The 12,216-nt window shown below is 31.1% G+C and overlaps 1 protein-coding gene across 1 annotated transcript in view; it reads right to left on the bottom strand.

Annotated features, from left to right (window-relative positions):
- LOC129231852 (voltage-dependent L-type calcium channel subunit alpha-1S-like) overlaps window positions 1–12,216 on the bottom strand; it is a 43,974-nt gene that overhangs the window by 25,697 nt on the left and 6,061 nt on the right. Inside the window, exons 3-7 of the mRNA XM_054866234.1 lie at window positions 9,528–9,648; window positions 6,883–7,134; window positions 3,818–3,936; window positions 606–707; window positions 362–488 (exon numbers count right to left, since the gene is read on the bottom strand). Coding sequence (XP_054722209.1) covers window positions 362–488; window positions 606–707; window positions 3,818–3,936; window positions 6,883–7,134; window positions 9,528–9,648 — 721 coding nt within the window. The remainder of the gene's footprint in view (window positions 1–361; window positions 489–605; window positions 708–3,817; window positions 3,937–6,882; window positions 7,135–9,527; window positions 9,649–12,216) is intronic.

Here is a 12,216-nt window from a genome sequence, read left to right as displayed (position 1 = left end):
TATTGAGCTTAAATTAACCAGTGATTTTAAAAATTTAACTAACTGAACATATTAACCAGACAACTGCTCTGTAAAAATTTCACTACTCTATGGCAATTTTGTCTTGGTGTTGGGATTTTTTTCCCCCGCCAATGTAAGTTTATTCATTTCGTCAAACATTTATGCGTATTGTGTGCTTTACAGAAATAGAAAATGAAGCTACTCATAGCATTTAAATAAAATGTTAACCAAAGGTAAGTGAAATTTACATCAGAGTGTTTCTATAGCCATTTTAATACAATAAAAAGATAATTCTTTCTCAAGAAACAAATGTGCATTAATCCTATGTTCAAAATTGCCATAAGCTTAAAACACTACTTACTTTTAAATGTTTCCGATAATTATTGTAAACAACAGCCAGAAAAATGTTCATAAATATGTAAAGACATATGATGAGATAGGCAATGAAAAATAATGCAAACCATCTGTTTTCATCATAAGCTGGCATCCTAAAAAGTATAAATTTATATTGACTATAATGTTTTGTGTAAGCGCAAGAGCAATTTGAAAGAATAATGTAGTTAAACATTCAAATAATGGTAGTTATATACATTTAAAATACTTACATAACATCTGGATTATTAGCAGTTGTTACCAAAACATAAAGCTTGAAATATATGTCAAGATAATTTACAAAATAAGGTGTTCCGTCAGGATATTTCAAAGATCTGTAAAGTGTATCAAAATCAATTTGTATATATATGTAACCCTACACATATTAAGCATTTAAATTCTTAAATAATGAAAATTATTCACAAAATATTTTAAAATAAGAGTAAAAAATTTACATCATGGAATCAGTGATAGAAATAAGTGGTTGTATGCTGCATTTTGCCACTAACTATTTCATTTGGATGCCAAAATTTCCAAATCTAATCAGCAAATATGATACTTTAAAAAACTGAATCCCATATCAAATCTTTTCCCCCCAACTTATTTTGATCACAGTTGATATATAAATAACACAAATAAAAAGAAGTGTTTCTTTTATTTTAGCTTCATTCAAACAAATTTTTCAGCAGTCTGCAATAGATTCAAAAATCCAAAATAGTCTGCAAGGTAAACTGCCATTATATTAATCATAAACCTTAAATCAACACCAAGAAATGCTTTAAAATAGAGTGTTAAACTTAAAAACTACAAGTAGGGGAATGTGGGGCAAAGTGAAATGGTGAAATATTTAGTCTGCTTTTAGCACCACCTTTGTGGTAATATTTCAACTATGTAGTAGCCAAGGGCAGATTCAGGGGAGGGTCAAAAGGTCAACTCACCCCTCTGTGATGAAATTTTGTTTAATTTTTTCTTAACTTATTATTGTTATTGTTGAATGACAATTCTGAAAAACTAGTATAGGTAACCAATGTAGTTGGGATATGAATTAGAAAAGAACAAGGAGTAGTTTGTAGGTTTTGTAGAAACTAGAAGCTTAAGTGGAGATTGACCTTGCAGATCTAATTGAAGAAAATATAAAGAAATTCAATTTAAAAAATAAACGACATTGAACGGTTAGGCTCTCGTTTGGTTGAAAATTTTAAAGGGTGGAAAAGAAGCAAAACTTGCTTTTTAAATGCATGTTCTACATAACTTCACATTTTTTTGCATTGTAAAAGAATTTCAAAACGCATATTTGCAATGTTTTGCATATTTTTAATTTGAATACATAAACAGTTAATTTACTAGAAAGTCATAATATATATTATTAGATATCCTATATTTTGAAGAAGGTTCAAATTATATTTAGTTTTTCATCTACTGAAACGTGAACCCCCCTACAAAAATTTCTGGATCCAACCCTGGTAGTAGCACATGTAGTTCATTCTAGTCGGGGAAAAAAATACTGTCAAAGATTAAAGCATATGATAATACAAGTAATTTTCAAAATTGATTTCGGATTTTGTGATATTTGTTGCTAGTTAAAAACTATTTTTGGAATAATAAAATGATAAAGTTTTTGTTATTAATATTTTCAATATTGATTGAGATCTTCTAATATTCAGTGCAGCATTTATTTAGTTATTATTAAGCTTATTTATATTTTAGATACTTTGTACAACTAGCCAATCATATGCGCGGCAAAGTGGATGGAGCAAACTGAAATAGTTTATTCTGTTTACAAATTTAATCATTTACTAAATCACTTACAAATTCATTGAAAATCATCACAAATTCATTCATTTTAAAATTCCTTCATTTATTAAGTATCTTATTTATTCATTCATTTACTTATTTTCTAATTCATTCATTCTTTTACTTTCTTTCATATATTAATTATTTTTATTTAATTGTTCATTTATTGTTTCAAAATCTTTTCATTTATTCATTCAACCTTTTATTTCTTGATTCATTTCATCAAAACTATTTTTTTATAACTAAATAGAAAATACTTCCTTAGAAAAATGTTTCACACATTTTTCACTTACCCCATAAAAAAATTAATTTACAAAAAAAATCTACTTTTTTTTTGAAAGAGCAAATTTACTGCCGAAAAAAAAAAAAAAATACTGTTTCAATGCAAGTTTTATTTTAAATACAATGCTCTTTCTTTATATTCTGTAATTTTACTGCCAAAAGCAACTTTACTGCCAAAAAGCAGAAGCAAATTTACTGCCAAAAATAAAAGATATTATTTCAATGCAAGTTTTATTTTAAATACAATGCTCTTTCTTTATATTCTGTACTTTTCAAAACAAATTTCCAGTCCATTTTGAAAAAGCTCAGTCACCTTAAATATTTCCCTTTGCCCCACAATCCACTACTATATACAAGAGTATGTTTATAAATAAAATAGGAACTTGGGTTGGCTTCAGAATTTTTTATTTGAAACATGATAAAAAGTGAGGTAATTCATTTAAAATTCATTCTCTTTTTTTTCTGTTTTTCTCATTCTGAATTGTATATTTCTCTGCATTGAATTTGATGCATTTAATATTTTATTTTATTGGCAATCGTCTAAAGAAAAACAGCTTAAAAATTTAAAATTTTTGAAGTGTGTATTATCTGATCTCCCAATTTATAGGACAGCTGTTTTTCTGAAGCAAAGATATTGAAAGCTGATTTTGTAACAGCATTGATCAGAGCTTCATAATGCTTACTTTAAATACTTTAATAATTACATGTTCAAAAAATTCCACCAGAAACAAATTTCTTTCATAAATAACAGGTTCAAAGTTGTAGTATTCAATTGAAGAACTACTTCAAACAAAAACAAAAGATACTTATATAGAAAGAAACTGTGTCTTTGTATGGTTACAATTGTATGTCTAAGAAAAAGATATGAAGCAAAAATACAAAAGATATGAAATCATTACTCAGAAATACTACACAAATCAAGCTTAGTTCATTCCTTTAAAGTGACTAATACTTCCTCTATTTCCTCCAGGATTAAATCATTTAGCAAAGCTAAAATGAAAATGATAAGCTATTAGATTGCACAAGCATTTTTGTTGAAGACTTATTGACTGATCATTTTCTCAACACTAAAGATATTAACAAAATTACAACATATTCATAAATGTAAAAATGGGAATTTCTCCTGTTAAGAAAAAAAGTGAAATCAAAACTTTTAACCTTTTTTTTGTTCGAAAAAGTTACTATTAGAAAGTGTAAAATACACTGTGTTAGAATAGTTTTAAAAGTGCCTCAAAGTCATTTCTTAGACAAAAGTTTCAAGTAATTCTAACGCACAAACACTTAATGTTAAACTTCAGAGACTAATTTGAGTACACACCAGCTTGCCACCAGGTGGGTTAAAAAACAAAGTATCATAAACAAAACTAACCTCTTCTGGAAAAGTTTTTGAGCCATTAAAGAAAACAGTGATATGCTCAAAAAGAAAAGTATTAATACATTCAGAATATCTGGAAGTGTTTTTCTTATATTTCGAAAAGCTCTTCGAACCTGCAACAAAGAAAATATATTTTTGACTGAATTTAGCAAAAAATATTGATTTTTTAAAAATTTTAGTAAAAGCAAATTTTAAATTATGCATGCTTGAAAAGCAAGAATATTTTTGAAAGAGATTTAGAAACAGGTCTTATGTTCGCTTAATGCTTGTTTCAATATTATTGGCCTTAAGTGCAACATCAACAAGTTAAAACATTGCTGTACTAGCTTTGGGTTTGTTACGATTCGGCGCGACCGTTTCGGCGCTGCCGTTTCGGCGCTGGCCGATTCGGCGCTGACCGTTTCGGCGCCGGCTGTTTCGGCGCCAGATTTTTGCATTCTGAACTTGATGAATTTCAGAAATTTTAGATCAAAGAAGGAGAAAGATTTCTGGAAGAAGAATGTGAATTTAGCACTCTAGAAGCTAGTTAAAATTTATTTTAAAATTTACAGTGGGGGAAAAGAGGGGGCATATGTGATCCACCTATGTTTTACTGCGATAACATAAAAGAAAATATCTTGAAAAATTAGCAAATAATGCCAGTACCAGTCCTACCTCTTTGTCAATTTTTTTTTTTTTTTGTATTAATGCTGAGTCGTTTTGTGTTTCTGTGGTGATTACTTCTTTGTTGTATCAGCTATTGGAAATAATTTCATAAGTCTTCTTCACGTGAAAACACGTTTCAAACTAACCAAAAAGCTCGACTTAACTATTACAAACCCATGTACGGACATCAAGGTAAATTTAGGGCAATGTTTGATATTTTTATTGACTAAAAAATCATTTATTTTTTAAAGTCAGCTCTAAACACTATTATTTTTCTGTAATCAATTTATAAATTTTTTGTAGATTACTTTTTTTTAAAAAAGTTTTATTATTATTATTTTTTTATTATTGTCTTTTTTTTTTTTTTTTTGTTACGAAATAGTCAGTTGACAGTTTAGTGCTATAGAACAGTTACAGGAACTAAAAAGACACAAAATATTTTATTTTTATTAAAAAAAAAGTTTAAAATATTTTTTGTTCATTATATTAGTCCTTATGAAACTTAAAAGCAATAAATAATAATAATCTTTACATAATAAAGTTTTTTCTTGTCTATCCTGTGTTCAAAGCACACTAAACAACTTAACTTTGTAGAGAACAGGGTTACGTGTGAGTTTCTCAACACGTTAACTTTTTCCGAAAAAAAATATAAAAAATTCATCTTATTATTAGTTGACATTTTAAAATTTTTTACAGAAAAGATATTTAAGTAAGTGCACAAATTAATGATCAGCAACGAAAAAAAATTCAATTTAAATTGAAGGATTTTTATATTTACGTTTCATAGAAAAATGTCAATGCTGTTTTCTAACTTATCTACTTCAAAAAATTATGAAGATGTTTTTGAACTTACATGTTATCAACTAATAATAAAAAAGAAAACAAAATACACCTTTAAAAATATTACTTCATAAAACTTTTTACAAAACTTAAAAAAAACAAAAGATATCTTGAATTTTGAAGCAATGTTTGGCAGATTTAAATGCTGACAATTTCGATTTTGAACAGGTCATATTGAAATAGGCCGCGCCGAAACGGTCGCGCCGAAACGGCCGCGCCGAAATGGGTTTCGCGCCGAAACGGCAGCGCCAAAACGGCCGCACCGAATAGTCCCATTCCGACTAGCTTTTGTATCCATTTCTAAATACAAACCATTATTGATTGAAGAACTATGCTTTAGTAAATGAATCTTTCTGAAGCCTGAGACAATTGACAGAAGGATACAGCTGCGGCCAGAAAATTTATGTTGACATAGGGCGGGAAGTAAACTTGTTTAACTCTGGATAACCTTCTTATTAAAGTAACAAATGGAATAAGGCTGCAGGAAATTCAGTAGCTAAATTTTACTCATATTAATTCAGAATAAAAGCAATAACCCTCAAAAACCATAATCCCGAAACAAACATTTTACAAGATCACAAAAACAAAGGTTTTTCAAACAAGAACATATATTCCCCCCCCCCCCATTTCAACCATATACATGTGTATTAATGAAATTAACTAACGATTTCTTTGGATGTCTTATCAGCATATTGTTCATCAGAAATCCATTCTATTTAGATCCATCTGTTTAAACTACATTGCACTAACAAAATTATGAAAAGACACAGGAGGGGGGGGGGGGAGGGGATCCTTCCTTGAGCTGGTGTTGTCGCCCTCACCCTGTATCCACCTTAAGAATCCTTTCAAAACAAATAGCACAAGCTGCTTTAGTGTTGGCTGATATTGTAATAATGATGCCCAGAGCTAAAAATAAAAATGAAGCAAATAAAAAAAATAAAACAAAATTTTAGATTTCTTGAAAAAAATACCTGATTTTCACCAATTCACTATATGGGGTGCTGGGAGTTATTTTTAGTTTGTAAGCAAAACCTAATGATTTATTTTTCTAACGATTGCAATCATGATCAAAGTTGAGTTAGTTGAGATTTAGGAATAATTCCAAGGACTATTTAGAAAATCCAAGGAGTTCCAAATATCTTGGAAACAGTTTTTATTTTTTAAGTACTTTCTGAGCATCATAGGAGACTGCACACACCCTGATTATGCTTTTGAATTGTTACCACATTAAATCGCTCACCAGTTTTACATGCCAATACCATTCAGCTCTAGCCACACAGTTAGCCAGTCATTAATCAAGCCTGGGCTGCTCTTTGACAACAAGTATGATAAGTCTGGCATACACACACTGGTGAGACACACACACGAAAAGTCTAGGAACTGGCGTGGTGTAGAACGTGTTAAGGCAAATATTCAGAAACTTGAAAGTTCCAATTACTTCTACCCATTATCAAACCAAAAATTTAATTTTTTTTAAAGTAAGTGATATTTGCTTACAAGATATGTTATTGAGATATTACACATTACATACATTATTGACAGCATTAAAAAAATATCGATGAAAACATTATTACCTGCTTACTTTCACTAAAGTTGACCATGAATAATGGCCTTAAAGGTCGTGACCAGCGATATGCAAACTTTTCATATCCTGTGTTCAACATACCGATGTAACAACACATGTCAATAGCTGTCAAAAGCATAGATGCAAGGACTAAAATATGTTTTTTGTCACGACAAAATGTTTCAGGTGGTAAAAATGATGCACAATGAAGAAGTCGGAAAAGGTAGAACAACATGCAAGCAAATTCCACACACATAGTCACCTATAGAAAAGAAAAAAGATTTTCAAAAATGTGAACTTGAGCCCTTACATGTAAAGAATATTGTCAGATAAAAATGCTGCAGGCTGCAGTGATAAATTAAATTTTAGCCACCAGTGTGGAAGTAATCACAGCCTCAATAAAAGATTTACGGTATTCAACTTTGTTATGGCTATTCCAGGCAAATGGTCTAACATGGGCGAAAAAGGGTCTTGGTTGCTGTAACAAGCTTCTTGGTATTTGTTTATATTTCTGTCCAAGGGGCACTAATTTATAGCTTATTCAGTGGTGTACCTAGCATGGGTGACACCTGGGGAGGTAACTTATAGTGTCCTCTCCCGAACCCTCCCCCCCCCAAAAAAAAAAAAACATGAAAAGGAAAAAAGGTTTTAGTATTCCATGAAAACATGAAATTCAATTTTCAGAAACAACTACATTTGTGTGAAAACGAAATTTTAAGTGGGCTAAGGAACAAAAGACAAATAACAGTTGTGAATGCTTTTTATATAACTTGCCCTAGATGCATGTCTGCAGGCCTTTGAGAGGTCAAAATAGTATGAAATGGATGGCCCTTTAATTATTTCAAACCTATCTCAAACACAGGGAAGATAATGGGGTTCAGTTCTTTAGTATAAGAGGAAGTCAGCAATTAATCGGTTTTTCTCATGAATTACGGTTGGCCGATTGCAAGCAAGTGTTGCAAAACATGCGAATGACCTCTTACAAGTATCCAAGAGCTATGCAGATTCGGCTCATTAGATCACTGATAACTTTCTGAATTTTTAGGCTATTGAATTGGAATTTTTTTTTATGAGTTGAAGAATCTAGTTGGGGTTTGGATTATAAAAGTTATAGATTGCAATCTTTCGCGCATGCACAGTGAAAAATTAATTGCTTTAAACGATCATATTTCATCAAAATTTCTACATTTTAACTTTAAATTTTAGTATTATACTTCTCTTTCATGCAGTCATGTTTTCTGAAAGTTTGGTAAGTTATGATGGAAAACTTTGCATGTTATGAGCCAAAAACCTTGAAATAAAATTTGATGTTCTGAAAGAAGTGTTCTTCTTGAATAATTTCTGATACTTCCTCAAAAGTATGTAAAATAATTTTACATAGTAAGGTAACTGATTTCTGAAATTTACAGCTCATTCTCAGCTATTTTTGATGAACCATGATCAAAAAACATTTTTGTTTTCCTCAATTTGTTGCTGATCCCCTAAATGCATGGGTGATATGACTTTCAATGGAAATGACAGTTGCAATATATCTTTTATGCGACTAAAGTTACAAAGTAATTGGTTTCTTAGTCTCGAGAAATCCTTAAAAATGTGAATTTTTGAAAGTGTCCCAATACTTTTGGTCAAATAGTGTAATTATAGTAACCTACTCACTACTCAAACTGGGAGAAACATTAGATTTAAGATTTTTCTTACAGTTAAAGGCATAGAGATTGATGCACATTAAAGAATGCAATATGGATACAACCAGGCCCTCATCTATAAATTTTGGGCCCCTCTCAACCAAAATCTATAGGGCCCCTCCCCAGAGGCCAGCAGTGTATGTTTGTAACGTTAATAAGTCTTAGTGTTAAGTTTTTTTCAATTTTTTCTTCAATTTCTTGGGCTATTTTGGGACGTGCCCCCGCACTGCAGAAATGCAGATACCTACTGCAAAGTATAAAAATCATGCATTTGCGATCATAAGTTTTTTTTTTTTTTATAAAATTTAATTTTCTTTATTTTTTTTAAACACTAATTTTCAAAAATTGTATCAAAACATTCCTGATTTTTTCCTTGACTTTCCTCCTAAAAGTAGGGGAATTAACTTATACAGAATATCGACTGATTTGCTATTATGGTATGGTATGTATGGTATTTGCTTTTTTTCAATACGAAAATACATGGAACAATGTTTTAAATTATTTTCAGCCCTTATTTGTATTTATTGCAGAAGAACAAAAATACAAATATTTCAAAATTTCCCTGTAAAATTTCCTATATGTAACACTGAATATTGTGGAATGATTAAATAATAAATAATTGTGGAACATAAATACAGAATTCCAAAATGCAAAAATAAACATAGAAAGATTGCTGCTCTTTGGCATGTTAGATGGAGATAGTGCTAATTGTCATCATCAAGTTACTCTGTTGTCGCAGAATGGAGACATTTCTTCCTAGCAGGTGGCAAACGTGTTCAAAAGATTAATTATGTGCTGCTTACTGTGCTTGAACTTTAAAAACTACTTTTTAAAAAAATACTTGTCATACAGCAAAAATGTTTTCAAAGATGATGTTCCCATGTACATTATTCTATCAAATAAAAATAAAATCAAAAAAGTACAAATTACAAAAATAATATAAAAGCATCATTTATAATTTGTTGCTTACCCAATAGGGAAGAAGGAAACCATCTACAGCAGGTTCTTCACATATGGCTATTGCATGATGAAGGACAATAAAAAAATACAACATGTAACTAAAGCCCCAATGGTGATAGATAAGGTACAGTCTAAAAGAGAAAAACTTATTTAAAATCTAAATCATGAAAAGTAAGATGAGTTTAAAAGCAAGGAAAAAACAGAAAAAGAAAATCAATGACAAACTAAAAGAAAAAAAAAACACATGTCTACTTTTTATTACTATTATATCTTCATCAACAATAGAAACATTGGCGCGACAGCTCATTATGGGCCTAGGTCTTCTTCAGAAGGCCTCCCATTCAAGCCCGATGAGCAGTGATGTCAGCTTTGTCCAAAACTACAGGCCCGGGCCTCGGGGGAGACCGACACCGATGCAAAATAAAAGAAAGAAAGAAAAAGAGAAAAAAAGAGAGAAAAAAAAGAAAGAAAAAGAGGGAAAAACAAACAAACAAAAAGAAAACCTCTGAAAAGCAAAATTGCAAAGGAGAAAATTTTCTTTTAGCCTGAGTGGTTGCAAAGAAACAAATGTTCTGCTCTCACTAATGATAGGGAGTGTGGAAGCGTATGGTGAAACAAACGTCAATCGTCCGGTACATGCAACCTTTTGTTTATATAAGTGTAATAGATTCGCCCCCCCTCCCCTTCTTCGCCAAAAAAGAACAATCATAAGAAATTATAAGAGCATGTTGAATTGAGAATATGCAAATACTGACATCAGGGGTATGTTTACACTATTGGAGGCCCGTCTCAAAGCATTTTTGCCCATTTTCCTGTCTATCAATCTAAAATAAACTGCAATATTTTTAAGAATGAACCTTTCATCACTTTGATCATTAATAAACGAAAGCAAGATCGAAGATTCTGCAAACGATTGTCTTCAGACGTTAACATAGGGTCAAGGGTGTCCATATGCAAAATTGTTAGGGGGGCTCAGATACTTTCCCCATGATTCAGCTGGATACCCCATGGAAACCGATTTCAGGACAGATTAGAGTCATTAAAATATGAACTTTTTAATAAGTTATTCATTAATGACTGGAGAAGAAATGTTTTCACCTTTCTAAAATGAAAAAAGTACTAAAAGCAAGGAAGTTCTAATTTTTCTAATTTCTAAGGGGGGGGGGGCTCTAGCCCCCACTTGCCGCCCTATATAGGCGCCCTTGCATGCGGTTGCAAAGAGACATTTTGTTTTAAAGTTTTTCATCTTACATGACAAACAAAGACTTATTATTGGTAAAATTCTACCTATTCATCAAACACTCTTATTTTAAAATTGATTGTCAAATAGCACTCCTAAAGAACATTGCAATGGGCAACTATAATCTCAGAGTTATAGCACTGGAGAACAAACTTTTAAAGAACTTGAACTGCGATGAAGTTCTGAATCATTTCTCAAATCAAAAAGCAAGGAAGGTCGCTTTGATATATGTTCAATATTGTGCATGTGCATAGTTTCAAAGTATGAGAATTTGGTTTTGATCTGTGAATTTCAGTGTTGTATATTTTTCTTTTTGAATTAATTAGCAAGCAGCATTCCCGATTTAAAATTATGATTGTTTGTAAAATTGACTTTTTTGGTACAATACAATCTCAATATCTCAAATCTCTCGGGACTGGAAAAAAATTCAAGATATCGAGTTTTTGAGTTATCAAGGTTATAAAATAATTACACTAGAAACTCTCACTATTACACACACGTACGCTACATGCATTTATTCATGTACTATGAGACCACTATGAATTACGATCAATAAAGTAGTCTTCAATATTTTACTAGATTTGAAATTTTATAATTGTCAAAAGTGCACATCAGGAACAGATTTTGAAATGAACAACTATTTCAACTTGGTTTTTCACTTAAAAATTTAAAAATTCTTATCTTCAACTAGTAACTCCCCACATTCAAAAAAGTTTTCATCGGCCATTTTGTAGGAGTTAAAAAAGCAGAAGGATGAAAATGAGGAATGCATTTTCCGTTTTCACTTAAAGGGGTCTAGACAATTACTCGCTGCAACTGTTTTTTTTCTTTTGCACATTTTTTTACAAGATGTCTTTTTTCCTTATTTAAACCATATAGTTAGCTTTTCTTTTTTTAGAAAAGAAAATCTGCACATGCAAGTTTCTAAAACTCTAAAAATGCTTGCCAATCAGAGTGGAAAATGCTTTTTCCCTTTTTTTTTTCTGAGGGAGTAGCAAATGACTATGATCATTATTTTTTTTTGGGGGGGGGAGTATATTTGGGATCAAAAAAATATTCTTTCCACAGAAAGGGGGTTGGTTGCACTGGTTCCATGCACTCACACTGTGATGGTGGGTTTTGGTTTGCAGACCTCGCTATTTGAAATCTGGTTTTAATCAAAAGTACCATAAGGCAAGAGGGCCAAATATGCATCGAGTGGCTATTTACACTCACCCTGGCATATTGTAATATTTTTTGTCTTCCACAGAGCTCACTCAAGAAATTGAGGCAGATCAATAACTCTCTGCAATACAGAAGGGGTAGAGCATTTTAACGCTAGTGCATAACCTGCCTGAGTTTATAAAATACTGTCTTCATACAGTTAGTGTAAAAATATAGAAAACAATTTTATTTTTGGGAAGACAACCCTGTGAAAAGGTAGAAAAAATATTGCAGCTCATAGGAGGTTAGAGGCATT

The sequence above is a fragment of the Uloborus diversus genome, chromosome 10 (genome assembly GCF_026930045.1).
Source record: "Uloborus diversus isolate 005 chromosome 10, Udiv.v.3.1, whole genome shotgun sequence".
NCBI lineage: Eukaryota > Metazoa > Arthropoda > Arachnida > Araneae > Uloboridae > Uloborus > Uloborus diversus.
Note: the sequence above shows the minus strand (reverse complement) of the source record. Positions and strands in the feature narration are given on the sequence as shown.